At 33.9% G+C, this 18278-nt stretch overlaps 1 protein-coding gene across 1 annotated transcript in view; it reads left to right on the top strand.

Moving 5' to 3' along the window:
- Positions 1 to 18120: 18120 nt before the first annotated feature.
- LOC124082245 (transmembrane protease serine 11D-like) overlaps positions 18121 to 18278 on the top strand; it is a gene marked incomplete at its 5' end in the record, with an annotated part of 36678 nt that continues 36520 nt past the window's right edge. The window contains one exon of the mRNA XM_046428719.1: positions 18121 to 18250. Within this exon, the coding sequence (XP_046284675.1) occupies positions 18121 to 18250 (130 nt within the window). The remainder of the gene's footprint in view (positions 18251 to 18278) is intronic.

The raw sequence follows: 18278 nt of genomic DNA, 5'->3' as shown, positions 1-18278 counted from the left end.
TGCATGCTACAGATCCAGCGGCTCAGGAGAATGATGAGTTCAAAGACAGCCTCAGCAACAGTGAGGTGCTAAATAACTCAGTGAGACCCTGTCTCCAAATAAAATACAAAATAGGGCTGTGGATGTGGCTCAGTGGTCAAATACCCCTAAGTTCAATCCCCAGACCTCCCCGCCCCACCCGCCAAAATAAACCTGTTTCTTCAGAAATCCATTATTTTTCTGACACTAAAGCTCTCCTATCTCCATAATAGGCTACTGTTGCCCTCCCTAAAATAAGACCCGAGGTAGAAATCAATATCTACTATTTATTATTGTGGAATCCAAAGTCATTCAACCCAATTCCTTAAAAGATATTGCTCCAACTTGTAGGATCTCATTCTCTTGAGCAAAGATGTTTCATGATATCAGCTAAAGAATATTTTTAAAGTCTAACTGTAGTATATGCTCATAATGTATAAAATAAAAGCACCATCTCAAGTCTAAAATTAATCATTGAGCAACAGTCCATTGTGATTTAAAAACAGAACTGACTTCAAAAGTTCATGTCAATGAATAATTCAACAAAAAGGAATTGCAGATTTTATTAATATTTACAATATCTATTTACTAGACTTAGGAACAAATGTAGCAGTAATTAATAAGAGGATATGTGAGCTAAGAATTCAAGTATAGGTGTCAAAAAAACACTGAATATAATTTTTCTAACCTAGATAAGTTTTTTATTCTGATACTATTACTTCTTAGGCAGCATATCTGCCTGACTTACTGCAAGAAATAAATTAAGACATATAAGTTTTCTCCTCTGTTGGAATATTCCTATCAGCATGAAGACATGCCATTCTATTTTCAGTTAAAAAAAAAAAGTCCTTCATTTGACTCACATCCCTTTTCCAACTATGACTTCATTTCTAATCTTCTCTCCCTAATAGCAAAATATTCTGAAAGATTTTAGACCCACTGCCTCTATTTCTGTTTTCTTCTCCCATTCTATCCTTTTACTTTCAAATAATTTGATTATGAAACATATCACAATTAAGGCCTAATTAAAAATGAACTTCCTTTCTTATATGTTACTGCATAGTAGGATAACAATAAATAATGAGAAATATACATGTATCCATGAATCAAAATATCATATGGTACCTCATAACTATGTACAACTTTTGCTTTCATGTATTAATTAAAATAAAAATCAATAACTAAAAATCAACCAAATATCAAATAGGGCTACTCCTTAAAGAAAGCCCTTGCATTATGTTCAAAGAGATGAACAAAATATTCATTTTTCAATAATGGATAAATTAAATTATATTTATAAATCAGAATTACCATGTAGCAGTTAAAACAAATAACTTAAGATTCATATCAAAGAATGCCTCAGAAAAGCAGGTCATCTGATGATAACTATATATGTATATTTTAAAAAAACTAATAAAACAATACTATATTTTATTCACAAACACAATACCTAACTATACAAAAGTATTAAGAATACACAAGAATGAGAAACTAAATCCATTATGAAACTAAATCCATTATGAATCCATTATGGTTGACTAGGATGGGAGAAAGGAATCAGACTGGAGATGAAGGACCAAGTGAATTTTACCTGAAATGTCTTATTTTCTTTATGGAAAAAAAAACAGCCTTAAGTGGCAAAATGTTAGCAATTTTCTATTCTGGATGTTGGGTACAAGATGCTCATCATATAATTATGTTGATAACAACCTACTGAATCACCTCCAGGCCATATAATTTAACGTGAAATAATGGCATATGCCTAAAGTTAGTTCTGATGATATAGTTAGAAAGGATATATTGATGTGCACTTGCACAAACATTATTGGAGTAGAATTCAGATCACGTAGTATCTGATGTGAGATTTTTAAATGAATATACTTGTATTAAGTATTTTTAAAACTTTTGCAAAAAAATATATCAATGGTTAGTAGTTATGGTAAAAAGAATAAAATCTTTCCAAAGATGTAAACATTTCTAAAATTGAATTTCTGAATCCTTAGCATCTATTTAAAAGAAATAGCATCACCAATACTTAAAAGATCCTCTGGGTACCTCCACAAATACATCCTGCCTACTAACTTTCCATGTCTCACCCAGCCCAAGTAACTGTCATTTGTCAAGGTATAATTCATATAATTCACTTCAGAGAATTTACAGTTTACCATACATATGGTAGAGTTCTAAGTACAGTATCTCATATAATCCTCACAACCCTCTAAGGTGAGGAAAGTAGGGCTCAGAGAGATTTTGTCCTGTGTCAGTGGTCACATGGAACTGTGTGATAACAAAACTCATGATCAAAACTATTGTGTCATAGTAATATTATACCATTATTGTGTTGCTGTTTACCCATGTAGTAATTAAAATACAGGCCTCCACTCAGGGCTAGTATTTCATAGGCATTTTTATATCAAAACAAAAGTAACTGAGTTAACAGGTACATTTATTCAGGAGTCAGGAAAGAATTCCTATGCATGTGGCTCTTGATGCCCATGTTAGAAACCATGGCAATATTCACAGAGTAGATAGGGCCTCACTTCCAACATATACTCCATCTCCTTACTGCACAGATCTATTTAATGAAAACTTAGGAAAATGCAGTGGAAAACAAATCATAATCAGCCCCTGTTTTCATTTATTTGATTCATCAAAAAATGACATAGGGCCAACCATGTGCCAGATATTATTCTAGCTGTGTTAAAATTTTAACACATTTGTAAAATAAATTTTATAAATATCATTTATATTGTATTTATAAGGATAAAATTTTATCCTTATAAAAATATGTAGGTAGGTATTATTGTTACCTCCATTTTGCAGGTAAGGAATTCAGGAGTTAGGTGACTTCCTAGGTTCATACAGCAAGTAAATGGCAGAGGTGGTTGAATCCAGTTGGTCTAGATTCAGAGTCTGCCCCTTACTTGCTATATTCTTACTTCTTACTTGCTATATTCTTACTCTTCTTACTCCTATATTCTCTCATGGAGAGAGTTCTATGCTCTCACTCTCATGGAGCTTACTATCTGTTGGGTGTTGAGGAAGCAAATGGAGGGAGACAAGAAATACACACATGAGCCAACAGACCCTCTTAAGGAAATAAAATAATGGCAAAGATGGAGTGTGTAGTAAGGTTGGAGGATCTATCGCATGTAGTAGTCCTCTAAGTAAGAAGAGGCCATCAATGTGAAGAAGCGAGAGAAAGAAGAGTATGAAGGTGATGAGGAAGCTCACAGATTCTTTGTTCAATGACAGAGAAGAAAACTGAAGTCCAGGGAAGGTTTTACTTGGTGTCAAGTAGCTCTCTGATTACAGCACTCCCCTGCCTCTCTATGTAGACTGCATTCAGGGTAAAAGAACACATTTTCAGTATTTTTCATGAGCTCTGAGCAATACACTCTATTGAACAGATCTCAATATTATTTGGTACATAGACCATGGAACTCTGTGAATTTCATTATGAAACAAAATCAACCTGGGAGAATGATACTGAGAACCTCATGTCTTTATCCTGCTTCTAAAAACAGTGTGGGCAAAAAGCCAGTAGGATTAAATTCAGAAGGGATTGAGTATAGATTTTTTAAAAAATATATTAATGAAACTAAATATTACTCAAGAGCATGTGAAACAACTAATCTTAGGTTTGGTCTATGATTCACTATAAGCCACTTTTTTGTTTGGTCTATGAGAATAATTACCATTAGTGACAGTAATTAAATAGAACTAATCATGATGCAGTGAGGCTCTGATTCCAGTCTTCATTCCTCTTACCTAAGTTCCTGATAATAACCTTCAACCACTCATCCTGAAAGAACAGTTCCAGAACATTTCTGAATTCTCCATTCTATCATCTCCTCTGATATAATTCATCCAATGTGTGCTAAAATGTCTCTCTGGATTAAAGCTATTTATTAATAAATTCTTCCTTCTTAATCTGTTCATTATTAATGATCTATTTGTTTTGTATTTCTTCTACTCCATTATTCATAGAACCTTCTTTCCTATCTCTGCATTCCTGTACCCAACATTTTAAATGTTATGACCAATGTTTTTAAAAAAACTGATATATATCTTTACATTCAATTGGCAATTGTTAGAACTTTTTCAGTCAATATATAATTATCAATTAATATTAGAAGATATACTACACTCAGGAAGCAAAATAATAATAACTGTATTAAAATATATTTACATACCACCAAGTTCACCTGTTCAAGGTGTCCAATTTATTGGTTTTAGTATATTTACAGAGAAGAGCAACCATCACCAAAGCCCATTTTCAGAACATTTTCCTACCAAAACATAATTGAGTTCTGAAGATATTCAAGTACTCATATCCCAAAGAGCAATTTGACAATAAATATTATGTATTTCTACTGTCATGAATATTTATTTATACTTTGTAAGTAGCTAGCAAGAAAAAAATGATGCCAGTAAGTCAAAGAACATCTTTAGTTAAAAATAAAAAGAAAGAAAGTAAAGGGAAGGGAAGGGAAGAGAGGAAGAACACTTACCTATCTGAAAACCAAATACAGATATAAAAAAAAATGCTATTTTGTCTGTCTTGAGTGAAACAGGCAAGGAAACAAGTCTTCAACAAAATAGTTGCTTCTTGCTTTGAAACTGGTATAGATTAATGCCTATACTTTCCAGAACTCAGAAGTAATAGAATACAAACATTGAATGACAGTGCCCTCTAGAGTACATGCTAGGCTCCCACTGACTAACATTAATCCTCAAGGAGATAGACAGGTAACCTGTGTCCAAGCTTTCTGTTAAAATTGTTAGTATTCAAACACTGGGGCATTTTCTTTAACAACAGCAGAGTCAATGAAGTATTTTCCCCATAAATTTGAGAATTTGATGACTTCTAGAGAAACATTTAAAATATTAGCATCATAAAGATCCATAAGAAACATGTCTATTCCTTCTATTTATAAATCACTTAGGCAGTTTCACCTTTCTAAATGGTGACACATTTTGCCATAATGCTCCCGTGTCCATTTATAGACAGAAAAGGCTTTTTAAGCTCATTTATGGAAACAATAACCCACCCTTTGTACCACTGTACAGTGCCAGGAAAGATGACTTTTCTTATAAAAGCAAGTGTATACTAAGTATGACCAAGCAGAAATCAGAATATTCCTTAAAGTCATTGACTCTTTGCAGAAATATCTTCAAAGTCTTCAGATACTTTCTAGTCATAATTTCATGAGGTTGACTCTGTTATTGAATATGAGGGTATAAGCTGAGTGAGGAGAAACCAAGCAAGTTTAACCAACCAGCAACCAACAGCATTTCTTCAAAACTTTGTCAACAGTTTGTACCATGCTCCAAGCAAATCATTTTGCTTTGAGGAAAGTAATGCATGAGTGACAATACAGATACACCATCTCTTTCCTTAGCCTAAAATAAGTTAACTACCGAATGAGGATCCAAAATTATCATCTGGAAAATCTTGCATTAAAAATGATGGGTGCAGGGCTGGGGTTGTAGCTCGGAGATAGATCGCTCACCTTCTATGTGTGAGGCACTGGGTTCAATCCTCAGCACCACATAAAAAAATAAAATTAGGGCTGGGGATGTGGCTCAAGCAGTAGCGCACTCACCTGGCATGCGTGTGGCCCGGGTTCGATCCTCAGGACCACATACAAACAAAGATGTTGTGTCCGCTGATAACTAAAAAATAAATATTAAAATTCTCTCTCTCTCTCTCTCTCTCTCTCTCTCTCTCTCTCTCTCTCTCTCTCTCTCTCTCTCCCTCTCTCTTTAAAAAATTAAATTAAATTAAATTAAAATATTGTGTCCACCTAACTTGGGGCTGGGGTTGTAGATCAGTGGTAGAGTGCTTGCCGAGCATGTGTGAGTCACTGGATTGGATCCTTATCACCAAATAAAAATAAATGAATAAAATAAAGGTATTGTGTCCATCTACAACTAAAATTGAAAGAAAGAAAGAAAGAAAGAAAGAAAGAAAGAAAGAAAGAAAGAAAGAAAGAAAGAAAGAAAGAAAGAAAGAAAGAAACTGTAAGTTTCATCAATTAAGTCTTCCTTGGTCAACAAATACTTTCCCTGAAAAGGCTATGAAATAAGCCCCATTCATGAATATTGACTTGTCTTTAGCATATGCCATATTCCTCTCTAGTCTTTTCAATATCAAATTCAGTTCCTTCTCTTAGCCAATGTCATTCTAGAAATAGTTCTTAAATGTGTTAAATAGAAAGAAACCAGAGTAATGGAAACACTGCCTTATAAAATAAAGGCATTATACACTAGTTGGTGTAAAGTTAGAAAGGAAATAAAATAAAAATCCTCACCTCATGGAACCCTAAACCACTGGAGGGAGACAAAACAAAACAAGTAAATTGTTTACTATATTAGAAAGCTATAAGTTCTCCACAAAATAATAATAAAACAAATAAATATTAATAATAGAACAGAGAGAGTAGTTACACTTTTAAACAGGGTAGTTAGGAAGGTCTCACTGAGATGATGTCAACTGAAGAGTGACTCAAAGGAAACAAGGGAGAGAGCCCTGTGGAAACCTGGTAAGAGTGCTCCATGCAGAGGGAACAGGAAGTACCAATACCCCATGCTGGAGAGTGTCAGTTGTGCTAGAGGCTAAGCAGGGAAACCAGGATTCCTGGAGCAAGATATGGAGATAGAGAAAAATGGAAGAAAAAAATCAAAGTCATATGGAAATATGGGACTACATTAGAAGTTCCTGGAAGCAGAGTTTCTGTGAAGCATCAAGAATTTAAGAGTTAAAATATTACAAGATAAATACCCAATGTAGTACCAGATGACTGATAAATGTATAAGCATCACCAGTTTTAGTCTTGAATATCCTAGAAAATGTTAAAATGTTCAAAAAAGTGTTGCCTCACATAAGAAAAGCATATGACATTCAGCATGACATCCTTAGGAGGATAATCAATGTAGCTCAAAAGTGGCATAGCTTGTATTAGATCATCTTGTTTAATTAGGTATTTCCTTCCCTTCTTTTGTGAAGGAAAAGGAATTATTACAAAAGAAGCATAGTGATTTTTTAAAATAAGAATAAATGCTCAGCTTGTAGCTGTGAACTAGTGAGGAAAATTATTCCAAAATTAGTCCTTTGACCTTGGTTTCCTTATACCATACCCTAAGTACCTAAAATAGCCAGATACTGATTGATGAGTTAATGAAGTAGCAGTGGTTCTTCTATCAACCATTTAAATAACCACACACCTAATTATCCAGCATGAGTAATTATTTAGCCTATTTGCATCCATTTAACTGTCAGTGCTTTTTAAAGAATCAGTGTAGAGTAGAAAAAAAGAAGTACAGATCATATTACATATTTCTTTCTTTTTTCTTTTTGTAAGGTATAGTACATTTTTATTTTCCCTGGGTCATGGATCACTCCAATTTTATTATTATATGTAAAATAATTCTACTTAAGACAATGGGTGATCATTTGTTTGTAAATATTAATTGACAGCTGCATATACACACATGCATATAATTACCAAGTGCTTCCAATATTACTGGATGTCTAAAGCTACAATAATGGGAAATTCTTTATGAAGTCAAATTCATGCGTGGCTGCATAGATTAGAGATACATTGTAGGTCGGTATTTTTATTCCAACTGTAGCAAAATGAATTGGTTTTACATACTCTTTTTCAGAGATTTAAATACTACCTCTAAGATAATGACTTTAGAAAAGATACCTCCAGTCCTAAGATCATTGCTCAACCTAGAGCCACCTTTCCAGTTGACTTCTAGGACGACTATTGTTTAACAAATACTACTAATTACTAAAATTAAATAAGATGGTTCTGGACTCATAATGGTTTTATTTAATAATATTTCATCTTCACCATGGTGTGAAAACAATACTTCAGTGGAGTTTATAACTTTAAATTTAGAATTTTGAGCTTTTTCCTGTATATCAATAGGCACCATGATACTATTACAATGCTAGGCTATAACAGCAAGTCATGATGCCTAGTCATCAACAGGATCAGGAGGGTAGTATGCGTGCATTACTAAGTTACAAAGTAAAAGGGTATATTAAATGCATTTTGACTTCTTCTATTTTCAACTTACTATAAAGATGGACTGATTGAAGTATAACCTTCACAATTGGGAAGAATATATATTATTAAAATATCTTGGAAAATCTCAAATTCCTGTGACTAATATGATTAATCACCAATGACTCAAATTCAATCCTCAAAGTCTCAATTTTGAATGCTACTCCTACCTCCCGCACTGAATCCCCTACCAGAGAATAGTACTAATTTCTCATCTTCCATGTTCCTTTCAAATCTTCCCTTTTTGCCCCCACTCAGCCCCTACACAGCCCTAGGTCCCTCCTGTTTTATTAGAAGACTAATAAATAGTCTTTACGATGAGACTTTCTGCCTGCTAACTCCCTCATGTTGCAGCCCAATTAGGCCATCAAATTAATCTTTCCAAAACACTGCTATTTTCCTAAAAATTCTCATTTCAAAAAGCTTAATCATGCCCAAAAGCTAACATAGAGTCTATAATTAATCACTCTTCAGTCCTCCATAATCTTTATCAACCTGATTTTTCCAGATTATTTTTCCATCTGTTTGCCCACAAGCGATTTACTGGGCTAATTATCGTACTCCAAACACATCTGCACTTTCTATCTCTTTTGTAATTGTTTCTTCATTTACCCAGAAGGCCCACCCATCCTTCAAGGCATAGCTCACCTGTCACATGTTCCACAAAGATTAGTAACAGTTTCTCCTACCTTTAGCCAAAAGTTATTTCTCTGACCTCTTAATTTCTACAGCATATAGAGTGATCATGTGGCACTTTTCACCTATCACTTTGTAGTATACTTGAGAAATTATATCTTGTTTATTTTTTCATGACTGGAAAAATAATAGGCATGCCAAAAACTCAACATTACTAGGCAAGTGTTCTACCACAGAACCACATCCCCATATATTCAATAAATATTTCTGAGTAAAAGAATTAAAAACTATAGAAAAATAGAAAACTAATAGTAAACTTCTTCTACACTAGAAATACATCAATCAAGGAGAGTGTAGACATATGCCTTTTTTTCCATTCAAAGTTATCTGTGTGATAAAACTCAAGAGTCATTTGCAAGAAATTAGCATTCATGAAAAATGTTATAACTAAAGGTATAAATGTAGAAGTCATCTCTGAAAAAGAACGTATATAGAGAGAGTAAGAGGAAAAGATAGATGTTTAGTATGATATTGAATATTTTAAAAGACATGCAGTTTTTCTCCAGGTAGTATAAATTAAAATATAAGCAGATAGTAATAAAGTAGAATTATATGTGGTGCTGAGGTCAAACCCAGGGCCCCACATGTGCTAGGCAATTAAAATCATGAAAATAATTATTTTTGCTAAAAAAATTTTCTTGCACTTCCTTAGCCCTTTATATGAACTGCATATTATGTGCTCACAAAATATCCTGTGCAGTGGGTGCTATTAAGATTATCATATAATTGGGGGAAATAAAATTCCATGATGTTAAAAAGATTCATCCAGGATACTCAAAAGTCATTGGTATAAGGATCTTCATTTCTAAAGATCTTGCTATTATACTTCAGTTGCCCCTATAATAATACCTTCAATACCAGTGAACTTTATTTTACAAATTAATGTCACATATACTATTTTGATTCTTTTTGTATGAAAAAGCCATCATGTTGCCATGGTGCTTACTTTAAAAATAAAATAGCTGGAGCTTGGAACAGTTATGGTTTATGTGAGATCTCATAGCTCCCATTTGACAGAGTACTTGAATCCACATGTCCTTTCTATATCCTCTCAAAGCCCTTTTCAATGCAAGAATCAAGACTGTGTTCAGAAGGCTAAATTCACTTAAGGAATCTTTAATAGCTCAGGTCCTTCATTTGAAAAACTTGATTGGTAGTAGAGAAAAATCTCAAAAAGAAGAAATGATCATGTTTTAATTGAAAAAAAATTAATGTTTTACTTATTATAGGATCATTAAGTGAAAATTACTAACAAAGAATATATTATAGAACTATAGCTATTTTTCAATTTAACAGAATCCAAATGAATTAATATTTAATGTACTGTGGTGAAGCAGAATCTACAAACTTTTCCTTCTCTAATAATTGCTTAATACTGCATAAAGTATAGCCCTCAAATATTAGAATCCAGTGAAAATATCTTAAATTCAACTAGTGATTGCTGTAAAACATCTTCAAACATAATTCAATGATATCCTAATAGCAATAAGTTGGAGAGGGATGTCCATGGACTTCTAAGATATGAATATGATTTCTTCAAAATTAGAACTGATTAGATAAAGTATAGCTAGAACATCAGTAGGAAAGGCACTTATTTCTCTCCTAGAAGTGAAGATGTATTTGTCCTACTATGGTCATAACCTACACTCATTAGCCAAAGTTTCAGAAAGGGAAAACCTTAACCAGTCTGTTAAGCAATTGAGCTCATACTCCAAGCCTCATTGGCAGAAGGTTTTCATGAACCTTCATCAACTCCCCTTGCCTTTATTACACACATGCACCCACACATAGTAGTCATTTGTCCACATCAATTTGGAAACTTTATGAGAAAGATTTTAATCCTACATTGGCTTTTTATAGAAATATAAGATTCTAGAATTCAATACATCATTTCATCACTGCTCTCTACAATTGTGGAGTTTGTGCAGTGTACAAAAATGTGTGGGTTCAGGGGAAGACTGGAAGCTGAGATGGAGGCTATCCCTGCTAAGCTATTTGCCCCAGAGTAGAGTTGCATGCAACCAACCCAAGGAACAGTCTTTTATAAATTTTTGTCTCCCAAAGAAGTTACCCTTTTCTTTTTTAAATATTTTTTTAGTTGTAGTTGGACACAATACCTTTATTTTATTGATTTATATGTGGTGCTGAGGATCAAACTCAGGGCCCCGCATGTGCTAGGCAAGCGCCACATCTGAGCCACAACCCCAGACCCGGAGTTGCCTTTTTCTAATTCTCACCAAAGTATTATATAGGCTAGCTCAGGTCCCTCACCACTTACTCAACCTCTCTGTCTTCAAGGAGTATAAAGTAATTTGTATGCTCAAGGAAAATAAACTTATTTAATATAACTCAATATAAAAATATATTAAAAAATAAATCATTAAAATAAAGGTAGTACATTCTAAAGGTAAACACAATTATTGTCACATACATTTTCCCATCCCAAAAGAATCAAAATAGTGTATGTGACATTAATTTGTGTTTACCTTTAGAATGTGGATTTGTGGTTCATGGATAGAATTCTAACCCTCCATACGAATCCAGAGTTTTCAAAATGCAGCATGTTCTTCAAGAAGTTGAAACTATGGGGGTGATTATGGCTCTGCCATCAAGTTGTGTGACCCTGAATGATGCTCAGTTCTTTTCCTTTTACAGTGCACCTTACACTTAAGTTTATCAAGAAAAAAAATTTAAATAAAAGTGTTGGTCAAGATCAGTGATTTGTTGGAAACAGGAGACAAACATCCCTTCCTTCTACCCAATGTCCAACAGAGAAGCTACTCTATTTTAACCTATTTTATATTATTGGGCTTCTAAGCAAGACTTTGTTAAATAAAGTGTTCCTCAACTTAAAATAAATAAACCATTGCATTGAATAGTTTCTATTACCTGCCCTAGTGGTTAACAATCTAAAGTTAAAGAGACTGAAAAACAAAGGAAGTACTTTTACTGTGGAACAATTTTACACATTCTTTGTAACTCCACATGTAATATAAAGACATAGATACATATTCAAATATATGTATTTTAATGTCCTGTAGTATAAGGTCTGTAAAAACATTTTTTTTAATTTTCCAATTTTAACGTCAACAATAAGGCAGTAATAAGTGTGATAGGAATTAGTAACAACCTATAATTAGCAGAAAATTTCCTCCCATCTGATGTAGGTATTTGCAATTTAAACTTGTCAGACCTGGATTCATATGACAGCTCTGACTAACTTAATCTCTAAGCTTCTGTTTCCTCATCTATAAGCTAAGGTTTTACTAGGATTAAATAAAATTATGTAGAAAATCTCAAACAGTGCCAGGTACATGGTAAACATTTAATAGATGGTAGAGATTATTCTCTGACCTATATTTTTAATTGTCAGCATACCAAAAAAATGTCCAGCATATAATTTGATAACAACTTCCTCCAATTTATTATAAAATCATTTTAAATTACTCTTTGCAGCCATTCATTAATTTTTATATAAATTATATCTGATGTGGACTCTATGATGGATATTGTGCTTATAATGGAACATATACTGACAGACAAGATGTAGTTCCACCTTTCATGAGCTGAAGGGTCTAGAAGTGAAAGGCAGCACAAATATCATTGTTGCACACATAAAGTGATGATGAGCAAAACAGAAATTCACTAAACATATGTAATACATTGAGGGGGAGTGAGGTGCAGGGAACTACATGGAAGAAAACAAATGATGCTTCAGTTAATCTCAAGGACAAAATGGGACTCATCCAAGCAACTGAACTATGAATACTTTTTCCAGGCAAGAGAACACCATGCACATAACTGTTTGTAACATTTGTCTAGCTGGAGTAGAGTGGGCAGGTGAATATGTGGCAGAAGTTAAAACTACTGAGGTGATCATGATGTGCCTTAAATGCCATGTAGAAGGTTTAGATGATTTCCTGAAGATTTTGACAAGATAAAGGCAAATTTCAAATGAGGAAGGGGAAAGGGAGGATATAAGACCCTAATTTCAAAATTCCCTGGAAGTGTTTCAAAGAATCTATCAGAAAAAAGCAAAAACCCTAGATTCCTTTTCTCTCACATCTCACCAAAACCTCTGAAGTCTAAACTCAAAATATATTCAGATTGACCGCTTCTTATCACCTTTGCTGCTATACCCTTGTCTAAGCCACCATTATCTCTCATGTGATCTCCTAAATGGTCTCCTACTCCATTCCAGGTCCATTATTCCTTTCTTAGCATCCAGAAAATCCTACTAAATAAATACATATGATGTCACTCTTTTGCTCAAAACCTCAAAATACTTTCTGTCTCACTAAAAACAAGGACCAAAGTCCTTAAATTCACAGCTCTAAATGATCCTTCCTCTTCTGACTCTATCTGTTATCTTTCTGATTTCATCTGCCTGTACTAGTCTTTCAACTACTCATTCTACTCTATCAAGCTGCCCCACTTACTGTTCCTCAAATTTACCAAGAGAGACTCTGCTTCAGACCTTAAAGTTGGTGTTTCCTCCAGCCAAATCATTCTTCCTGTGTCTCCATGGCTAACTCACTCATCTCTTTTTGGTCTTTACTCAAATAGTACCTTCTCAGCAAGGTCTTTCCTGGCTATTCTAACATTGTATCACCTCATATATGCTCCTTTACCTACCTCCATGCTTTTTTCCTTATTTATTTTATTCATTTCTGTCTTCCCTACTTCCATCATTAGAGATGGGTCATAATCTTTCCAGGCTGCTATAATAGAATGGCATAGTCTATGTGACTTAGAAACAACAGAAATTTATATTTCAGGCTGGGAAGACCAAGATCAAAATATTGGTAAATTCAGCGTCTGGTGAGAACCCACTCTCTAGTTATTGATGACCATCTTCTTACTATAACCTCATATGGTATTAGGGTGAGAAATCTCTCTGGGATCTTTCTTTAAAGGACATTAATCCTATTCATGATAGTTCTGGCCTCATAATCTAATGGACTCCACCAAATCCCACCTTCTAATATCATCATTTCAGAGGTTCGGATTTCAACATATGTATTTTGAGAGGACACAGTCAGACCATTATAGCTAGTATGTCTGTTTCTGTTCACTGTATCCTTAGGACCTACAGCATTGCCTAAAACATTGTAGGAAGTTATCAGAGATTTCAAATATCAGGAGTAAGATAATTGTTTTCACATTCAGAGTTAAGATATAAAAAGAACATAGAAAAAGATTTAGACAATAGGATAAGAATTATTTGTTTAGTGACAAGCTGAAAGTGGGAGGTAATATAGAGGAAGCAAGTGCAGCTAGTCTCTAGATCCCTCATGTAGGACACCAGGTAGATGTGAGTGACATTCACCAACATTAGAAATAATGGGAGGTGAATGAAGGCCAAGGAAAAAGATAACAAATTCAATTTTAAACTATTCATTTAAGGTGGTTGTAAAACAGCCATAAGACATTCTGTGAATAACTGGAAATGATAGTATGGAGCTCAGAGAGACAAGGGTTAAAGATATATCTCAGGAAATATCCTACTGAGTGCTTGCTAAAACCATGACATGGATTGGGATCATTGAAGGAAGCTGCATAGCAGAAGAGAAACTTTGTTACTATCATACCTGAAATCTCACTTAAATGAACACAAAATTATCTAAAAGTTCTTTCCATATATACCGTGTATACCTGAATTTACAATAAATCCTATGACTCACTTCTCCCTTTCTTTCAGGTAATGGGAATTTATTGTCAAATTACACTATTAATTCACAGTTCAATATTAAGCATAACTATATAGGCATGGCAGAGTTTAATTAATAGTCCTATATAAATATATTGAGGTGATTTCAAATCAAATCAAATCAATAATTATTTTATGGCATACTTACCATGTATGTGTAAGACAAAGTCCTGGACACTTAAAAAGTCCTCAATAGATGTTCATTGCCTTCAGTTCTTCCAAGTGAGATCACAATAGTTCTTTCCTGTTCCCTGAAGTTTGTGGGAACTCAAGGAGTAATAGCATATAAGGAATTTTATGTTCTTTAATTCAGACCTATCTGGTTTTCATTTCTGGTGGTTTTTTTTTTCCCTGAAAAATCATGAGTTATTTGCTGCTGTAGCCTTACTTTTCAATAGTCAAAATGGAATCTTAATAGGGACTTTAAAACTATTATAGAAATTTGCAATATACATATATAATGCCTGACAAACAGCTTTCATGAAAAAAGTGTAGGAAGATGTATTCCAACATTCATGTCATTTTCTTTAAGTTAGTAAAGCAAAGAGGGGAAGCTAGTTAAATATATAACATATTACAACTGATAATTTGGTATTCTATTTTAATGCAATCATTAAAAATCTGACTGATCAGAACTATGCATTGAACGCAAAATATTTTTCTTGCACAGATTTCTACTGCGTTATAAGTCAAAATTCAAACAATGTTTACAAACATGTTTTTTTATAATAATTTACCAAGTAAAGGACATAATTCAGTTTGTGTCAACATAAGCTTTATAATCAGCAACATGCAAAGGTTTGACAATATGTTACACTGCCAATAAGATAGCAGATACTTTTTCAGCTGTTTCTACAGGGTGGAACAATTGATTTGTATGTAATCATGGCTTGTAAGATTAAGGTAATTTGACTCCACCCTTTTTTTACTGAGTCATATGTCTCACGGTGCTTTTCAGTCATTGAGTTTAAGATGTGTTCAGTGAGCTGCAAAGTTGGCTCTAAAGTCATTTCAAGGGGAGGCTCATCCAAGCTAGGCTGACTCTAGGATTTGGGGGTTTTGTTTTGTTTTGTTTTTTGTTTTTTTGCCTCCACTTTAATCCTTGTTTTTCGGTATCTCAGTAATTTTCACTCCACGTCAGATTTCATCTCTGGCAATACAATCAATACTTAATTGCTCCAAGGAGGATTATCAATTGGAGACATTTAACCCTTTGGATTTTCCCCTGCCTCCAACTCTGTCTGCCACTACTCAGCAGCAACTAATATTTACAGAATTCATTAATTTCATATACTGTGCTTTTGTGATCACATGTAACTGCACCACAAACTCATGCAGTAACAGATAACTAAACTGAGGCTCAAAAATTTAGCAAATATCAAAGTGCTGATTTTCTCCCAAATGTTGTTCTTGTGATCAGTGTCAGTGAAAGTTTTCACCAGTATAGCAAAATAAACAAACAGATAAATATAGTAAAAAAAATTATAAAGCTTTTTATTCATCTCTTTTTATTATTAGGTTATTTCCTTCCTATTTTGTATGTATTTAAATGTATTTTTATAAAATGATTATGTTTGAACAGGGTCAGTTTTTATGACTTAAAATGTGCTAATTAAAACCTAGTAATATGTAAATTTAGAATCCACATGATGCTTGTAGGGTGTTTAGTATTCAAATCTTTCAGTTGTCTTGATGTTCAAAAATTCCCAAAATAAAATATAGCAAAAGTATAAAAAAATTAAATGTACTTATTTACCAAAATTGAAAGTGGGTATATTTATGTGTATTTCCAATAATCTGAAAAGTTACTGGTCTCATTGGTTTGTGAATTGGTTAGAGCCCAAACTCCACCATGTGGAGTGAAACCTGTAAAACCTAATATCTGGAAACTGTTGATTTTTTTTAACATTTTTTTAGTTGTTTATGGATCTTCATTTCATTTATTTGTTTATATGTGGAGCTGAGAATGTCACTCAGTGCCTCCCACATGCTCTACTAAGCACTCTACTACAGAGCCACAACCCCAGCCCTGGGAATTATTGATCTTACATCAGATTTTTAGTGAAACAAAACAGAAAAAAATGGAAGTCTGACTAGAATCTGATTAAATGAAACTGCTTCCCAACTCTGTGAAGATTTTTTTAAAATATTTTTTTAGTTGTTGACAAACCTTTATTTTATTTACTCACATATGGTGCTAAGAATCGAACCCAGTGCCTCACACATGTTAGGCAAGCACTGTACAACTGAACTATAACTTCAGCCCTTCTGTGAAGGTTTTCAAATCTGGAACAGACCTGGAAGTTAATACTTGCAACTATTATTTATAAATATTATAAACATTTATAAAACACCTATATATGCCATGTACCCTACAATGTGTCACAAAGACCAGCATGAAAAACATCATTACTTTCAAGGTGTTCAAACCCTTGTGAATAACCTATTTAACTACAAATATTTACTTTTTAATGTTTATTTAATATAACCTCATTTAATCTTCAAAACAGAGGTAGGTATTGTTTCCATTTCTTAGATAAAATGTCTTAGATAAACCTTAGTATGTTCCTAGGGATTGTACCCAGGTGTGGTGTATGCCTGTAATCCCAGCTATTTGGAAGGCTGAGGCAGGAGGATTGTAAATTCAAGGACAGCCTGGGCAACTTTCTGAGGCCCTATCTCCAAATAAAAAAAAAAGTATTGGGAATGTAGCTCAGTAGTGAGCACTTGCCTACCAGAGCAAGGCCATGGGTTCAATCCCTAGGATCTAAAAAAAATAAAATAAAATAAAATCACAGTCTCAGATAAATGGCAAGGAGAACCAAAATTCACAGCCAACTCCTCTTGTGCCCTCCCCTGTGGGAGTATGTGTAACTCTCTGTGTAGTGGAGGGAGTGAGGCAGTGAAAAAGGTCTTCCTGATTGATATACTTAATAGAATATGAAATACTGTACTAATACACTATTACAAATCTACTGACCTATACTGCTGTTGACAAATTAATGGGGGGAAATGGTAAATCACATAAATCCTCTGGTGTTGGAGCAATTCTAATCCATTTCAGGTGCTGGCTACTCTCCTGGATCCCAGCCCCTTGTTTCTGCCCACATTATCATTTTTAATAATATGATTATCACAATGAGGATTGCTTCTGTTCTTACTCCCTCAACCCCTACTTCTTTCCTCTTCTCCACCCTTCTTGCCTTTCAAAATTATTTCCCTTTAGTATGTTCCTAGAGATTGTACCCAGTTGAGGAGGGTTGCTACAGTAATATCTAATCCATTCTCTTGAAAAGCATTGCTGCAAAAGACAATGATAAGTTATTCTTGAGAAATATATCAATTGTTAGAAATTTCTACAGAAAGCAACTCCAAACCACAGCTCAGATTTCCTCATGTTTCCATCAAATTACTTAGTCAATAATTTTGTGCAGGAAAACAATAACAACAACCCCTTGAAAGAAAAAAAAAAACATTAAAAGAGAGCCTTGCTCAGTTCAGGTTCATTTCTAGGACTATATTTCCATCAATGGAGCTAAGAGACTGAGAAAGACAGAAGATTATGAGCATGGAAATGATAGATTTTCTGAGTGAAACAAGTGACCTCTTCTCTTTCTCTTCAGACCAGCATGGGCGCCATCAAATTCGAGATTCCTGAATCCATATATAGTATGTTTCATCATCGTGGCAGTGGTGGTGATCCTGGCAGTGATCGTAGGTCTACTTATTCACTTTTTAGCTTTTAGTAAGTATCAGAGACTATTACTTTTCAG

The sequence above is a fragment of the Marmota monax genome, unplaced genomic scaffold (genome assembly GCF_021218885.2).
Source record: "Marmota monax isolate L192 unplaced genomic scaffold, Marmota_monax_Labrador192_F-V1.1 WCK01_AAM20220418_F8-fsc00132, whole genome shotgun sequence".
In the NCBI taxonomy this organism is placed as follows: domain Eukaryota; kingdom Metazoa; phylum Chordata; class Mammalia; order Rodentia; family Sciuridae; genus Marmota; species Marmota monax.
Note: the sequence above shows the minus strand (reverse complement) of the source record. Positions and strands in the feature narration are given on the sequence as shown.